Raw genomic sequence first — 18,544 nt, 5'->3', positions numbered from 1 at the left:
ACGCGGCGACAGCGATGGAGGGCGACATCCAGGGCAGCGGTGATAGGTCTGGAGTGGCGGGGACACGTGAGTATAACCTCCAATACCAGTGGTCTTCAACCTGCGAACCTCCAGATGTTGCAAAACTACAACTCCCGGCATGCCCGGACAGCCGTTGGCTGTCCGGGCATGCCGGGAGTTGTAGTTTTGCAACATCTGGATGTCTGCTGGTTGAAGATCACTGTGACCTATACTTTACATTGTATTCTAGATTTTCCTCATTTAAAATTGGGTGCGTCTTATATGCCGGAGCGTCCTATAGGGCGAAAAATACGATATCACTCTTTGCTAAGTCAATTCTATTTGGGGATTAATAAAGGTTATGTTTTATAACTGTATCGCTATTCAAATAAGAGGCTTGTTTTTTGTGAAACTGAATGGCCCATAGCAACCAATCAGATCGCTTCTTTCATTTTTGAAAAGGCCTCTGATTGGTTGCTATGGGCAACTCAGCAACTTTTCCTCTGGACAGGTTTTAAATAAATCTCTCCCACAGAGTTTCTGACAAGGTTCCTTTCTTAATAATATTGTGGACTGATACTGGTGTCCACTCCCTAATTTCGACAACTCCCAAAGAGCATAAAGCAAATAGTAAGGGGGAGAAAATCTTGAGGTGCTAATAAAACATAGCTTTTAATGTATAGATTAAAACACACTGATTAAACAAAGGGATGTTTAAATAGGTGACAGGGCAAACATGTCAGCCCTGTAACTAAGGATAGACACAAGCAAGGCTGTTAAAATTGCATGTGTAGAGATTGCCCCACAGATCCAAAAGCCTAATTAAATTGTATGCTGGTAATGAATGATTAAATAGAATTACTAGCTCTGCCCAACGCGTTTCAGCACATTGTTACATGTGACCTCATCAGGGGCTGACAGGCATAAAGAAATACAGTCATTACATATAGTAATTAACATCAGGAGTAGCTGATACAGTAGCGACCCCCTGAGATGTCATGCACTAGTACTCTACACAGCATATAGATGACAGGACCCAGACGCAACAGTTCTGGCGTCTATCTGGGATAAATCCTGACGATGTGTGTGTAACCCGCAGTGGCGGGGAGCCAAGCATACAAGCCGGCTGCTAGCTAGTACTCTAGAATTCCTTTCTTCTTCCTCATTGACCCAGCGTCTATGGCGACATGGGAGCATTGTATGATCTGGCACTTGGATTTTCCAAAACCATTCCCTTCCTCTCAGAGGAGTCATTGGCGATGTACTTGCTGTAAGGATCCTGGTCGTCCAGGTGTTTGTGCCTCTTGGACCTGGTGGTGCTGACTAAGATGGCCACAATGATGAAGGAGAACATCCCGATCATGACCATAAGATACAGGATGACGTAGTCGAAGTTCTCTGCGTCCAGCGTGTCCTGCAGTTCGGTGTTCTCCTCTGTCACATTGTTGCGCCATTTGTTCATGTAATCCTCGAAAATCTTTTTGAAGGCATTTTCCAGAGTATTCGTGAAGTTAGTGGACACTGACATGTCTTGCCGACCCTGTATTGTAGGAAATATACAGTGTCATTGTAACCATGGGCACTGGTTTAAATCATGGATACTACAAATGTTGCTATTAAAAAAAAAAAATGGGACATTGTCTGTCTAGGTTTAGCCCATTACAAAAGTGTGCAACACCCAGGGTAGTCAGGATAGCAATGACACACACAGATTGTTCCAGTTAGTAAAATGTGCACATGATAAAGCGCGGGTGGGCGCATGGATGAAGCTGTGCCAAGTTATCGAGTGTACAAACAAATGTATCATTTTACGTGTACGTAGATCATAGACACATAGACAGATACAATCCATAGATACACAACACATGCACAGATCCACGTTAAAATATTGGAGATGATAGATAAAATTTCCAGGAGAGCAGCACAACCACAAGAAGAAAACAAAGTTGGATGGTGCCCGCTGTATGGGAGCCTTGGTTAGAGGTTCCACTCTTCAATAGATTCACAGGGAACAGCAGCACACAAAAATTGGTGGAAAAAAATAGTGAAAATGTATTCCATCAATCCAGTGTTAGAAAAGGGACAACGTTTCTGCGACGTTTCCTTTTCTAACACTGGATTGATGGAATAAATTTTCACAATTTTTTCACCAATTTTTGTGTGCTGCTGTTTCCTGTGAATCTATTGGAGATGATAGATAGATATGAGATAGATATGAGAGATAGATAGATACGAGATAGATAGATACGAGATAGATAGATATGAGATAGATAGATATGAGATAGATATGAGAGATAGATAGATACGAGATAGATAGATATGAGATAGATAGATAGATATGAGATAGATAGATAAATATGAGATAGATAGATAGATATGAGATAGATATGAGATAGATAGATATGAGATAGATATGAGAGATAGATAGATAGATACAAGATAGATAGATATGAGATAGATAGATAGATATCAGATAGATAGACATGAGATAGATATGAGATAGATAGATATGAGATAGATAGATATGAGATAGATATGAGAGATAGATAGATACAAGATAGATAGATATGAGATAGATAGATAGATATGAGATAGATAGATATGAGATAGATAGATAGATAGATATGAGATAGATAGATAGATATGAGATAGATAGATAGATAGATATGAGATAGATATGAGATAGATAGATAGATAGATTGATAGATAGATATGAGATAGATAGATACATAGATAGATATGAGATAGATAGATATGAAATAGATAGATATGAGATAGATAGATAGATAGATAGATATGAGATAGATATGAGGTACATAGATAGATAGATATGAGATAGATAGATAGATATGAGATAGATATGAGGTAGATAGATAGATAGATATGAGATAGATATGAGGTAGATGGATAGATATGAGATAGATATGAGATAGATAAATATGAGATAGATAGATAGATATGAGATAGATAGATAGATAGATATGAGATAGATATGAGATAGATAGATAGATAGATAGATAGATAGATATGAGATAGATATGAGATAGATAGATATGAGATAGATAGATATGAGATTGATAGATAGATATGAGATAGATAGATATGAGATAGATAGATATGAGATAGATATGAGATAGATATGAGATAGATAGATATGAGATAGATAGATATGAAATAGATAGATAGATATGAGATAGATAGATATGAGATAGATAGATATGAGATAGATAGATATGAGATAGATAGATATGAGATAGATAGATATGAGATAGATAGATAGATATGAGATAGATAGATATGAGATAGATAGATATGAGATAGATATGAGATAGATATGAGATAGATAGATATGAGATAGATAGATATGAAATAGATAGATTCTCAATTGTATTAAATAGAAATAATCACTGTACACAATTCTCTATACTTACTATGTAGAAGCACGGTGTCAGTGTTACCCTCTCCTAATCATTCCATATTTCCACCAGTCACATGCTGGACTACACTTTATATACTGGTCAGATTTATCTTATCTCTAACATGAATACAAACATTAGCCGGGGCCTGTGACCTCCCATTGTTCACCCAATCTGACTCATTCTGTCCGCAAACTTCCTATCGTATTTAGAAGTCATTGCGTCCTTGCAGCTACTAGTTCCCAGCTAACCTTTTGGAGATTTACCAGAGAAACCCGCAAAAAAAAAAAAAGCGCATGTCCATATCTTATTGATTCTCTTTTTTTTTTTTTTTTTTTTTATATCTACAGTACAATGATTGCTGAATTTTGGTTTAGGCAGCATTGCTACTTATTGTGGGAGATAAGCTCCAAAGAGCCAGGCAAATGAAGGGAAATAGCAGTCAGAGACAGGGACAAGGAAATAAAGTTTAAATGGGTACTCTCATTAAAAAAAATGTTTTTTATTTAATAGATTATGTAAAAAAAAATTCTAATATATTTTATTTTAAAAAAAAAATCATGTTTTATGTGTTTTTTTTACGTTTGTAAACCTGGCCACTAGGTGTCACCCTATATGGCTCAGGATTACTTCCCCCCCAATGACGTTCATCATGTTCGGACCAACGCTGGCCAGGCAGCGTGGCCCAGCGTGGTCCGAAACGCGCGTTCACATGAATGAGGAGAAGGATATGCAAGGCGGGCGGGGATATTTGAATTTTGCGTGCCGCGCGCACACGAGCACTGTGCTCGCTCTCTGCCTGTTTCCTATACAGAGTACAGCGCTTATCCCCGCCCCCTGCATCTCCCTCTCCTCATTCATTGCAGCGCACGAGCTGCAGGAAAGAAAGAGGAGACGGGCGGAAGCGAGCCCCGGCCAGGCTTCAGATGACGTCGCGCCTGCCGGTGCCGCCCACTTCCTGCCCTCACCAGCGAGCTCAACTCTGAGCTCCTGCAGCCGTTCTTCTAAAGGTAATTTTATGGGGATTTGGGCAGAAATACAGACAGGGATAGATGTAATTAGAGTCAGAGACAGATGGGGAGGGGGAATAGGGAAATTTAATTTAGTAATAGCTACTCTTTAAACCTTTAACCCCTTAAGGACTCAGGGTTTTTCCGTTTTTGCACTTTTGTTTTTTCCTCCTTACCTTTTAAAAATCATAACCCTTTCAATTTTCCACCTAAAAATCCATATTATGGCTTATTTTTTGCACCACCAATTCTACTTTCCAGTGACATTAGGCATTTTACCCAAAAATTCACGGCGAAACGGAAAAAAAAATCATTGTGCGACAAAATCGAAGAAAAAACGCCATTTTGTAATTTTGGGGGCTTCCGTTTCTGCGCAGTGCATATTTCGGTAAAAATTACACCTTATCATTATTCTGTAGGTCCATACGGTTAAAATGATCCCCTACTTATATAGGTTTGATTTTGTCACACTTCTGGAAAAAATAATAACTACATGCAGGAAAATTTATACGTTTAAAAATGTCATCTTCTGATCCGTATAACTTTTTTTTATTTTTCCACGTACAGGGCGGTATGAGGACTCATTTTTTGCGCCGTGATCTGAAGTTTTTATAGGTATGATTTTTGTTTTGATAGGACTTTTTGATCACTTTTTATTCATTTTTTAATGGTATAAAAAGTGACCAAAATACGCTTTTTTGGACTTTGGAATTTTTTTGCGCGTACGCCATTGACCGTGCGGTTTAACAACGATATATTTTTATAGTTCGGACATTTACGCACGCGGCGATATCACATATGTTTATTTTTTTTTATTTACACTGTTTTATTTTTTTTATGGGAAAAGGGGGGTGATTCAAACTTTTATTAGGAAGGGGTTAAATGACCTTTATTAACACTTTTTTTTAACTTTTTTTTGCAGTGTTATAGGTCCCATAGGGACCTATAACACTGCACACACTGATCTTCTACACAGATCACAGGCGTGTATTAACACGCCTGTGATCAGCGTTATCGGCGCTTGACTGCTCCTGCCTGGATCTCAGGCACGGAGCAGTCATTCGTCGATCGGACACCGAGGAGGCAGGTAAGAGCCCTCCCGGCAGTGGCGTTGCGACCCGGGTGCGGGGGGGTGCGGCCCGCACCGGGTGACACCAACCTAATGGGGTGACACCAAGATGCTCCGCAGCACCCACCCCCCCTCCCCAGCTACACAGACACCCCCCATCTGTGCCCGACCGGCCTCCCATCCGTCAGCACCCCCCCCCCCCCGCGCTGTGTGTGCGGTGCGCCCGTCCGTCAGCAACCCCCATTCTTTCACCTGCACTGTGCGCCCGTCCGTCATCACACACCCCCTAGCCGTCACAAGCACTGTGCCCGGCCTCCGCTCCCACGTCTGCGCCGGCCTGACGTCATACTGCATGGCCGCGCAGGAGGACGCCAGTAACGTCACTCGCAGAGCGCCAGGTGTGAAGGATCGCTGCGCTGGATGGGTGAGTGTCTGTCTCTCTGTCTGTGTGTGTATGTGACTGTGTGTGTGTGTGTGACTGAGTGTGTATGTGACTCTGTGTGAGTGTGTGTGTGACTGTGTGACTCTGTGTGTGTGTCTGTCTGTGAGTGTGTGTCTATCTGACTGTGTGTGTGTGTTTGTGTGTGTGTGTCTCTCTGTGTTGTATGTGTTTTTTTGTGTGTGGTGGTGGTGGTGGTGGGGGGGGGGGGGGTGGTTTGAACCAGCGATCTAATGTGGGGAGACTTTGACCCATTGTGGGGAACCTGCGGCATAATGTGGGGAAACTACTACCAAGTGTGCGGAGTCTATGCTACCTAATGTGGGGAGTCTATGCTACCTAATGTGGGGAATCTGTGCTACCAAATGTGGGGAGTCTATGCTACCTTATGTGGGGAGTCTATGCTACCTTATGTGGGTAATCTGTGCTACCAAATGTGGGGAATCTGTGCTACCTAATGTGGGGAAATTGCTACCTAATGTGGGGAATCTGTGCTACCTAATGTGGGGTAACTGGTACCTACCTAATTTGGGGGAACTGGTATCACATGTGGGGAATCTATGCTGCCTAATGTGGGGAAAAGATGCTACCTTATGTGGGGAAACTGCTACCTACCTAATGTGGGGGAACTGCTGCCTACCTAATGCTCCCCCCCTGGCAGTAGCACCCTCATCATCCACCAGCAACACCCACCCCCCAGCAGCAGCACCTCCATCAGCAGATCCTGGTAGTGGATGATGGCGGTGCTCCTGCCAGGAGGATGATCCTGCCGATGGATAATGGGGGTGGTACTGCCAGGGGGGATGGCCAGTAGCACCCTCATCATCCTCCAGCAACACCCCCCCAGTAGTAGCACCCCCATCATCCACTAGCAACACCACCAATACCCCCCTCCCATGGTAATAGCATCAGCTAACGGATGTTGAGGGGTGTTACTGCGGTTGTGGTATTATATTCAGAGGGTGCACTGTATGGCAATGTTATTCAGAGGGCGCAGTTTGTGGTAGTATTATATTCAGAGGGCTCAGTGTGTGGTAGTATTATATTCAGAGGGCTCAGTGTGTGGTAGTATTATATTCAGAGGGCGCAGTTTGTGGTAGTATTATATTTAGAGGGCGCAGTTTGTGGTTGTATTATATTCAGAGGGCGCAGTTTGTGGTAGTATTATATTCAGAGGGCGCAGTTTGTGGTAGTATTATTAGAGATGAGCGAACTTACAGTAAATTCGATTTGTCACGAATTTCTCGGCTCGGCAGTTGATGACTTATCCTGCGTAAATTAGTTCAGCTTTCAGGTGCTCCATTGGGCTGGAAAAGGTGGATACAGTCCTAGGAAAGAGTCTCCTAGGACTGTATCCACCTTTTCCAGCCCACGGGAGCACCTGAAAGCTGAACTAATTTATGCAGGAAAAGTCATCAACTGCCGAGCCGAGAAGTTCGTGACGAATCGAATTTACTGTAGTTCGCTCATCTCTAAGTATTATATTCAGAGGGTGCAGTGGGTGGTAGTATTATATTCAGGGGTACAGTATGTGGCAGATTTATATTCAGGGGTACAGTATGTGGCAGATTTATATTCAGTGGGTACAGTATATGGCAGATTTATATTCAGGGGGTGCAGTTTGTGGTAGTATTATATTCAGAGGGCGCAGTGGGTGGTAGTATTATATTCAGAGGGTACAATATGTGGTAGTATTATATTCAGTGGGTACAGTATGTGGCGGTATTATATTCAGGGGTACAGTATGTGGCAGATTTATATTCAGGGGTGCAGTATGTGGCAGATTTATATTCAGAGGGCACAGTGTGTGGTAGTATTATTATATTCAGAGGGCGCAGTGGGTGGTAGGATTATATTCAGAGGGCGCAGTGGGTGGTAGTATTATATTCAGAGGGTACAGTATGTGGTAGTATTATATTCAGTGGGTACAGTGTGTGGCGGTATTATATTCAGGGTTACAGTATGTGGCAGATTTATATTCAGAGTGTACAGTATATGTTGGTATTCAGAATGTACAGTGTGTGGTAGTATTATATTCAGTGGGTACGGTGTATGGAAGGTTTATAATCAAAGAGTATAGTGTATAGTAGTATTATATTTAGAGGATACAGTGTCTGGCAGGTTTATAATAATACTTGTTTTCATATAGAGGATGAGAATGCGCTGACATAGTGAGGAGACGTCTGGGCATCACATTCTGCAGAGAGAAGTTTTAGCTGGACCAGGTGGTATGTACCATGTGAATTAGATAATGGAAGACTATAGAGAAGACGTCACCTGTAATCACTGATATCATTGTGTATTCTCCTCACTATAGAGAAGACGTCACCTGTAATCACTGATATTCTTGTGTATTCTCCTCACTATAGAGAAGACGTCACCTGTAATCACTGATATCATTGTCTATTCTCCTCACTATAGAGAAGACGTCACCTGTAGTCACTGATATCATTGTGTATTGTCCTCACTATAGAGAAGACGTCACCTGTAGTCACTGATATCATTGTGTATTCTCCTCACTATAGAGAAGACGTCACCTGTAATCACTGATATTCTTGTGTATTCTCCTCACTATAGAGAAGACGTCACCTGTAATCACTGATATCATTGTGTATTGTCCTCACTATAGAGAAGACGTCACCTGTAGTCACTGATATTCTTGTGTATTCTCCTCACTATAGAGAAGACGTCACCTGTAATCACTGACATCATTGTCTATTCTCCTCACTATAGAGAAGACGTCACCTGTAATCACTGATATCATTGTGTATTGTCCTCACTATAGAGAAGACGTCACCTGTAGTCACTGATATCATTGTGTATTCTCCTCACTATAGAGAAGACGTCACCTGTAGTCACTGATATCATTGTGTATTCTCCTCACTATGTCCTATCAGAGCTATAGTCGCTTGTCAGTTCTACAGTTAGGTCAGTGAAACTACAACTCCCAGCATAACCTCACCACTGCTCAAAGGGGTACTCTACTGGAAACCATTTTTTTTAATCAACTGGTGCTACAAAGTTAAACAGATTTGTAAATTACTTCTATTTATAAATCTTAATCCTTCCAGTACTTATTAGCTGCTGTATAAGCGATTCACAGGAAGTTATTTTCTTTTTTAATTTCTTTTCTGTCTGACCACAGTGCTCTGTGCTGACACCTTTGTCCATGTCAGGAACTGTCCATAGTAGAAGCAAATTCCCATAGCAAACCTGTCCTGCTATGGACAGTTCCTGACATGGACAGAGGTGTCAGCAAATAGCACTGTGGTCAGACTGGAAAGAACTACACAACATCCTGTGGAGCATACAGCAGCTTATAAGTACTGTAAGTATTAAGATTATAAATAGAAGTAATTTAAAAATCTGTTTAACTTTCTGGCACCAGTTGATATAAAAGAAAATGTTTTCCAGTGGAGTACCCCTTTAATTAATTCTGGGAGCTGTATATTTAAATGGTGAATACTTCTTTAACACTTTCCCATTCTGTGGCAACTGGTATATCTGATTATTATACTGGAATTTCTCACAATGCGCTACAACAGTGGTGTCTGTCACAATAGGCTAAAAACTTACTGGGGGGGGGAGGTATGGGGTGACACCATTTTCTACCGCACCGGGTGACACCAACCCTAGCAACGCCACTGCCTCCCGGCATCCTGTAAGCTGTTCGGGAAGCCGCGATTTCACCGTGGCGGTCCCGAACAGCCCGACTGACTAGCTGGGATACTTTAACTTCGCTTTAGAAGCGGCGGTCAGCTTTCTAAAGGGTTAATACCACACATTGCTGCGATCGGCGATGTGTGGTATTAGCCGCGGGTCCCGGCCGTTGATAAGCGCCGGGACGGACACGATGTGATGCGGAGTCGCAGCGCAACCCCGCTTCATATCGCGGGAGCCTGCGCAGGACGTAAATATACGTCCTGCGTTGTTAAGGGGTTAAAGAAGGCTTCTTCTGATGTTTTTTTTTTTTTTGTTCGTTTGTTGTTGTTTTTTAAGCAAACAAAAATATAGCCTTCACACCTCAGGCACACAATACAAAATATATTCTTGCTAGTCCAGGTGCTAGCTATACAATAATATTCTCTACCTATACAGGTGGCTTACTACCAGCCACTCAACAAAATAGTCATCAAATGTGTTACACATACACACTCAAAATGTTCCCTTTTTCAGGTTTCATACCTCAAGACTCCAACTTCCATCAAACCTTCAGCTTTTGGTTGTCCGGGCATGCTGGTAGTAGTAGTTTGCAACACCTGGAGGCACCCTGGTTGGGAAACACTGACGTATGCCCTATAGAGGTGAGGTGAACTACAACCCCCAGGAGACTACAGAGGCAGCATGCTGGTGTTATACCACAGACTGAAGACTCCTGAATGACACATGCTGGGAGTTGTAGTCCCTTTTGTGTGTGTGTATGACATTGTATCCCAACCAAGGCTGATTATATTAGTGTGCTGTGTATAAGGGGGCCGGCCCAGGAAAATAGTAGGGTGGGTAAAGGGTGGAACAAACAAACAAACAAAAAAGGAGCCGCCCCAAACCAGCAAGGCATGTGGCATGCTGGGATTTGTAGTTTTCAGCACAGCAAGAAACAGGAAATAGGAGCAAAGATAGGAAAACAAAATGGGGGATAAAAAGACAACAAAGAATGGAAATAGAGTAGGCTATTAGAAGAATAGAAATGAAACAAAACAAATAGGGTCAAAAAACGGAAAAACATATTGACCACTGGAGTACCCCTTTAAGACCATGTCACTGCTCTATACTGATGAGGTGCAAGAACCCCAAAACAGTTGTGTTTGTGTAGGGGACTTGCATAGTATGAGGTGGTTTTCGTCCTACTGGGTTCACACCACGTTTTAGGCAATACTGGACCTCATACGGCTGGGGGGAGCTAAAACTGATCGCTCCTGTATCCCTGCCGTATGCGGCCCGTATGTAATGTATTTCAATGAGCCGACCAGACTCCGGTTGGCTCATTTTTGCCCTGTATGTGGTTTTCCCACCGGACCTAAAACCGTGGTAGACGTGTAGAGTCGGCTCATTGAAATACATTACATACGTGCTGCATACGGGAGCGCCTGGTTTTAGTTCCCCCCCAGCCGTATGCGGTCCTGTATTGCCTAAAACGTGGTGTGAACCCAGCCTTACAGAGTAGAGTCAGGACTTCTCCGGCAGATTCCACCAGAAGATTGAACATGTTCAAGAAATCTAATTCTGCATTGATAGTTGCGCTATAGCTTCTGTGCACTGAGAACAATTTCATGCGGACATTCTAGGTATGTCATCCCCCTTCTTATTGCTACAGGCGGCCATCACACCATTATTGTGGTCCTGCTCTCACTCACTGCTCACCTATGTAGGTAGGTCCTCTCTGATCAGCTTCCAGCAGCCACTTTCCAATTTGTCTCCCCTGGCTTGCCTCCAGTTCTCTAATTTTATGTCCCCTTCCCCCCTATATGTGTGTGCACTGGCTTTCTTTAAAGGCCCAGTATGATCCATTCCAAATCCATCCATATCCATGTCATAGGATTTTTAAAGGACTCTCAGCGCCTGAGCATTAAAGGGGTACTCCACTGCCCCAGCATCCAGAATGTTTAGTCCAGAATGCTGGGTTCCGGGGGTTGTGACATCACGGCAATGCCCCTCGTGACGTCACACCCCTTCAATGCAAGTCTATGGGAGGGGGCGTGACGTCTGTTGCACCCCCTCCAATAGACTTGCATCGAAGGGGGCGTGGTGTGACGTCACAACCCCCGCAGCCCGTACCGAGCATTTGGAACTAAATGTTCCGGACACTGGGGCAGCGGAGTACCCCTTTAATGTCCTATGGTACCTGTAGTGTGCTAAGGTGTTATTGTGACATTCAGGATAGGAAAGTCCCTAACGCCATGTGAGGGTTGTAGGGTGATAACGTAATAAAAGGCATGGTTGTGGCAGTTGGAGCAGCCATTTTCTGGTGTCCCAGCTGTCACAAGAACCTTAAAAGACAAAGAGGCAGTGCAGCTCAATCTACCATCTACTCCGAGGTTAACTGGTAGGTCTGAAAACCCCAAAAGACCCAGTAATCAACAAAAAGAAATATATAATAAGAAATAATTATATAACCAGTCCTCAAGAAGTAGTGAAAATAAGTAGTGGAAAAAAAAAAAAGGGAAAGAATAAAAGAGGGAAATATTAGTGATTTCGAATAAAAAATGTACAGTGATATGTGAAATAAAAATAAAAACAAAAGTAAAAAATAAATAAAAATCATTTTTATTTATTTTTTACTTTTGTTTTTATTTTTATTTCACATATCACTGTACATTTTTTATTCGAAATCACTAATATTTCCCTCTTTTATTCTTTCCCTTTTTTTTTTTTTCACTACTTCTTTTCACTACTTTCACAAGAACCTCCCACCCCTCCTTGTTAATTTTTGATTCCTTGGCAGTTTTTTTTTTTTTTTTAAGTAGGTTGTTTTTTGGTCACGGTGGAGGGAGAGTGGTGTTCTTTGTCACAGCAACTTGGGTTGGGATGGCCAGGGCCAGATTAAGGCTGCCTGGAAGACGGATCACTTCATTATGTTGACCCCCCCCCCCCCCGACAGTTCCCCCACATTAGGTGCAGTGTAGTTCCAAACATTAGGTGCAGTATAGTTCCCCAACATTAGGTGCAGTATAGTTCCCCAACATTAAGTGCAGTATAGTTCCCCCACATTAGGTGCAGTATAGTTCCCCCACATTAGGTGCAGTATAGTTCCCCCACATTAGGTGCAGTATAGTTCCCCACATTAGGTGCAGTATAGTTCCCCCACATTAGGTGCAATATAGTTCCCCCACATTAGGTACAGTATAGTTCCCCCCACATATAGTTCCCCCCACATTAAGTGCAGTATAGTTCCCCCACATTAGGAGCAGTATAGTTCCCCACATTAGGTGCAGTATAGTCCCCCCCCAATTAGGTACATTATAGTTCCCCCACATTAGGCGCAGTATAGTTCCCCACATTAGGTGCACTATAGTTCCCCCACATTAGGTGCAGTATAGTTCCCCCACATTAGGTGCAGTATAGTTCCCCCACATTAGGTGCAGTATAGTTCCCCACATTAGGTGCAGTATAGTTCCCCCACATTAGGTGCAATATAGTTCCCCCACATTAGGTACAGTATAGTTCCCCCATATTAGGTGCAGTACAGTTCCTCCACATTAGGTGCAGTATAGTTCCCCACATTAGGTGCCATATAGTTCCCCACAGTAGGTGCAGTATAGTTCCCCCACATTAGGTTGGCAGTATAGTTCCCCCACATTAGGTGCAGTATAGTTCCCCCACATTAGTTGCAGTGAAGTTCCCACACATTAGGTGCAGTACAGTTCCCCCACATTAGGTGCAGTACAGTTCCCCCACATTAGGTGCAGTATAGTTCCCCCACATTAGGTGCAGTATAGCTCCCCACATTAGGTGCAGTATAGTTCCCCCACATTAGGTTGGCAGTATAGTTCCCCCACATTAGGTTGGCAGTACAGCTCCCCACATTAGGTTGGCAGTATAGTTCCCCCACATTAGGAGCAGTACAGTTCCCTCACATTAGGTGCAGTACAGTTCCTCCACATTAGGTGCAGTATAGTTCCCCCACATTAGGTGCAGTACAGTTCCCCCACATTAGGTGCAATACAGTTCCCCAACATTAAGTGCAGTATAGTTCCCCCACATTAGGTGCAGTATAGTTCCAACACATTAGGTGCAGTATATTTCCCCACATTAGGTGCAGTATAGTTCCCCCACATTAGGAGCAATATAGTTCCCCCACATTAGGTACAGTATAGTTCCCCCACATATAGCTCGCCCCACATTAGGTGCAGTATAGTTCCCCCACATTAGGCGCAGTATAGTTCCCCCACATTAGGTGCAGTATAGTTCCCCCACATTAGGTGCAGCACAGTTCCCCCACATTAGGTGCAGTACAGTTCCCCCACATTAGGTGCAGTACATTTCCCCCACATTAGGTGCAGTATAGTTCCCCCACATTAGGTGCAGTATAGCTCCCAACATTAGTTGCAGTATAGTTCCCCCACATTAGGTTGGCAGTACAGTTCCCCCACATTATGTGCAGTATAGCTCCCCACATTAGGTGCAGTATAGTTCCCCCCCCCCAATTAGGTACATTATAGTTCCCCCACATTAGGTGCAGTATAGTTCCCCACATTAGGTGCACTGTAGTTCCCCCACAATAGGTGCAGTATAGTTCCCCCAGATTAGGTATAGTATAGTTCCCCCACATTAGGTGCAGTACAGTTCCCCCACATTATGTGTAGTATAGCTCCCCACATTAGGTGCCATATAGTTCCCCACAGTAGGTGCAGTATAGTTCCCCACATTAGGTTGGCAGTATAGTTCCCCCACATTAGGTGCAGTACAGTTCCCCCACATTATGTGTAGTATAGCTCCCCACATTAGGTGCCATATAGTTCCCCACAGTAGGTGCAGTATAGTTCCCCCACATTAGGTGCAGTATAGTTCCCCCACATTAGGAGCAATATAGTTCCCCCACATTAGGTACAGTATAGTTCCCCCACATATAGCTCGCCCCACATTAGGTGCAGTATAGTTCCCCCACATTAGGCGCAGTATAGTTCCCCCACATTAGGTGCAGTATAGTTCCCCCACATTAGGTGCAGCACAGTTCCCCCACATTAGGTGCAGTACAGTTCCCCCACATTAGGCGCAGTACATTTCCCCCACATTAGGTGCAGTATAGTTCCCCCACATTAGGTGCAGTATAGTTCCCCCACATTAGGTTGGCAGTATAGTTCCCCCACATTAGGTTGGCAGTACAGCTCCCCACATTAGGTTGGCAGTATAGTTCCCCCACATTAGGAGCAGTACAGTTCCCTCACAGTAGGTGCAGTACAGTTCCTCCACATTAGGTGCAGTATAGTTCCCCCACATTAGGTGCAGTACAGTTCCCCCACATTAGGTGCAGTACAGTTCCCCCACATTAGGTGCAATACAGTTCCCCAACATTAAGTGCAGTATAGTTCCCCCACAGTAGGTGCAGTATAGTTCCCCACATTAGGTTGGCAGTATAGTTCCCCCACATTAGGTGCAGTACAGTTCCCCCACATTATGTGTAGTATAGCTCCCCACATTAGGTGCCATATAGTTCCCCACAGTAGGTGCAGTATAGTTCCCCCACATTAGGTTGGCAGTACAGTTCCCCCACATTAGGTGCAGTATACCTCCCCACATTGGGTTGGCATTATAGTTCCCCCACATTAGGTGCAGTATAGTTCCCTCACATTAGGTGCAGTATAGTTCCTCCACATTAGGTGCAGTACAGTTCCCCCACATTAGGTGCAATACAGTTCCCCCACATTAGGTGCAGTATAGTTCCCCCAAATTAGATGCAGTAAAGTTCCCCCACATTAGGTGCAGTATAGTTCCCCACATTAGGTACAGTATAGCTCCCCACATTAGGTGCAGTACAGTTCCACCACATTAGGTGCAGTAAAGTTCCCCCACATTAGGTGCAGTATAGTTCCCCCACATTAGGTGCAGTACAGTTCCCCCACATTAGGTGCAGTATAGCTCCCCACATTAGGTTGGCAGTATAGTTCCCCCACATTAGGTGCAGTACATTTCCCCCACATTAGGTGCAGTATAGTTCCCCCACATTAGGTGCAGTATATTTCCCCACATTAGGTGCAGTATAGTTCCCCCACATTAGGTTGGCAGTACAGTTCCCCCACATTAGGTGCAGTATAGCTCCCCACATTAGGTTGGCAGTATAGTTCCCCCACATTAGATGCAGTACAGTTCCCTCACATTAGGTGCAGTACAGTTCCTCCACATTAGGTGCAGTATAGTTCCCCCACATTAGGTGCAGTACAGTTCCCCCACATTAGGTGCAGTACGGTTCCCCCACATTAGGTGCAGTATAGTTCCCCCACATTAGGTGCAGTACAGTTCCCCCACATTAGGTGCAGTATAGTTCCCCCACATTAGGTGCAGTATAGTTCCCCACATTAGGTACAGTATAGCTCCCCACATTAGGTGCAGTACAGTTCCCCCACATTAGGTGCAGTACAGTTCCCCCACATTAGGTGCAGTACAGTTCCCCCACATTAGGTGCAGTATAGCTCCCCACATTAGGTGCAGTATGTTCCCCCACAGACATACAGCGTGCAGCCATATACAGTGTATGGCTGGAGGCTGTATGTCTGTGTACTGCCTCACTTCAGTGTACCGACCACAGCTCCTCCGATCCAGGGACCCCGGGGACCGGTGTCACGATCTACTGCTATGGCCTATGGGCCATAGCAGTAGGTCCCGGGAGCGGAGGTCGGAACACTGAAGATGACGTGCCGCTGGTGACTTACCACGCGCGCGTCCTCCTCACTGCTCCGCTCTGCTGGAAGCTCAATGTGGACCGTCCATGCACCAAGTTGTATAGAGTCCCGGTGTCATTACTAATTAAGCCAAGAGCCAGTGAGTATCCGAAGGATGTTCAATAAGTTTACAGGTTACTTTAAGAAGAGTAATCAAAAATGAAGTCCTGCAGAATGACTATATATATATATATATATATAAAGACCACTGGATCTATAGTAAACTGATATGAAAACAAAATGTGAATATTGATATTCAAAATCAATATTCACAATAGAAACAATTATTACCATATTAGGTAATTATACATTTTGAATATGAATATTTACATTTTGTTTTCATATCAATTTACCATAGATCCAGTGGTCTTTATATATATATATACCCCTTCAAGAGACCAACAAGAAGGGGCGGTCGGCGACGACACAGGCAACGTAAAGACAAGGAATCAGAAACGGCAAGCTACAGTTTGTGAAACCACAGAAGAAGAAGAACTGAGTTCCGCCAACACTGTGGTAAATATCTCCTCTTATGAACTCACTAAGTCACAAATTTTGCTGTTATCCAAAGGTCTAACTTTTTGTCCCATTACTAGTCCAGATTGGTTTGCTTTAGAGTGTGACTTACAAGCCTTTTTTAGACGTCTTAAACTCAAAATCTGGTTTGATGTTCATGATAATTCCAGTGTTACCCCCCTAGATGCTGAGAGAGGTTGTGAATTACATTTAAAACAGTTTGAGCTGTTTAATCAGTCCTCTTTCAATCCCACAGTGGTCTCCCATCCTTTGGAGACATATGTGGGACTGGTTAGGAGTGATATTGAGCAGCTCAGAACTAACGTTGAAACCATTGGGATTCAACACAGTAATCTGTCCAAAGATGAACATGTGGCTTTGAAAGAATTGGTCCAGAACCACGACCTCACCATAAAACCCGCAGACAAGGGTGGTGGGGTCGTGGTGATGGACACAATTAAATATAGAAATGAAGTATATCGACAACTTGTTGACACCAATACTTACTGTAAACTAGACAGGGATCCTAGGAGCGACATCATGATTAAACTGACTGGTTTGGTTGATCAAGCATTTGAAGAGGGGATCATTGATGATAAGTTGAAAGAATTTTTGATTGTGAAGTTTCCTGTGACTCCCTCGATATACGTCTTGCCGAAAATCCATAAATCACTAGTTGATCCACCTGGAAGGCCCATTGTTTCGGGCCGGGACTCCGTCCTTAGCCACGCCTCCATTCTTCTTGATAAGATATTAAGACCATTTGTGTTTTCGGCAAAGTCGTATATACGTCACACTAGTGATTTCTTGAACAAAATCAACAACATCAGAGCTCCCCCCAATGTAATTTTGGTGTCCTTTGATATAACTAGCCTTTATACTTCTATTAGGCATGAGGCAGGTATTGATGCGGTTAAACATGCATTGTCTAAATCACAGTACTCCATGGCGGCCCAAGACTTTATGTTGCAGTTACTTCATTTAATATTGACCCACAATTATTTCATCTTTGAAGAACAATATTTTTTGCAACTAGTCGGGACCGCCATGGGGACTAATGTGGCGCCCATGTACGCCAACCTCTACATAGCGGCCATGGAGGAGGGTGTCGTCTATTCGTCCCACCACTTCAGACATTGTCTGGGGTGGTGGAGATTTATTGACGACATCTTCCTCCTATGGAAAGGGTCGCTGGAGGAACTAGAAGAGTTCCACGCATTTCTTAACAGGATTGATTCTGCCATACAATTTACTATGGTTCAGTCTAGTGACTGTGTGAGTTTTCTTGACGTGTTGGTTAAAAATGAAGGGGGCACATTACACACAAGCCTATACTCTAAACCTACAGACAAGAACACTCTATTGCATTACACCAGTTGCCATCCTAGGAAAATGGTGCAATCCCTCCCCTTCAGCCAGATGCTGAGGGCGAAGAGAGTGATTGATGATGAGGAGACCTTAAAAGAGACACTTGACAAAATGACCGGTGACTTTACTGTCAGGGGATACCCACGTAGATTGGTGGACCAAAATAGGAACACTATATTACTTATGACTAGAGAATCTACTACGATAGCTAGACCCAAGACCAAGATGAGCAGAATTCCATTCACCTCTACATAATCCACGTGTAGTGGACAAATTTCTACCATACTGAATAAACATTGGAATATTTTAAGCAGGAGCTTTGGTGATATTGTAGAATTCAATAATAAGCC

General features: G+C 43.5%; 1 protein-coding gene across 2 annotated transcripts; it reads right to left on the bottom strand.

Annotated features, from left to right (window-relative positions):
- Positions 1–580: 580 nt before the first annotated feature.
- On the bottom strand, positions 581–10,198 carry KCNE2 (potassium voltage-gated channel subfamily E regulatory subunit 2). 2 transcript variants are annotated; one of them, XM_056560891.1, is made up of 2 exons: positions 10,120–10,198; positions 581–1,540 (listed from the first exon to the last, which is right to left on the bottom strand). In XM_056560891.1, the coding sequence occupies exon 2, from the start codon at positions 1,526–1,528 to the stop codon at positions 1,178–1,180; it is 351 nt and encodes a 116-aa protein (XP_056416866.1). In that variant the 5' UTR covers positions 1,529–1,540; positions 10,120–10,198; the 3' UTR covers positions 581–1,177. The 2 variants fall into 2 exon arrangements, with proteins under 2 accessions (XP_056416866.1, XP_056416865.1); XM_056560890.1 differs by lacking the exon at positions 10,120–10,198 and adding an exon at positions 3,432–3,626.
- Positions 10,199–18,544: the final 8,346 nt, after the last annotated feature.

The sequence above is a fragment of the Hyla sarda genome, chromosome 2, assembly GCF_029499605.1.
Source record: "Hyla sarda isolate aHylSar1 chromosome 2, aHylSar1.hap1, whole genome shotgun sequence".
Classification (NCBI taxonomy): Eukaryota; Metazoa; Chordata; class Amphibia; order Anura; family Hylidae; genus Hyla; species Hyla sarda.
This window is presented reverse-complemented; position numbering and strand designations above follow the sequence as displayed.

Excerpts from the sequence above, each read along its gene's own strand:
- KCNE2 (XM_056560891.1), bottom strand. The coding sequence starts at position 1,528 with ATGTCAGTGTCCACTAACTTCACGAATACTCTGGAAAATGCCTTCAAA.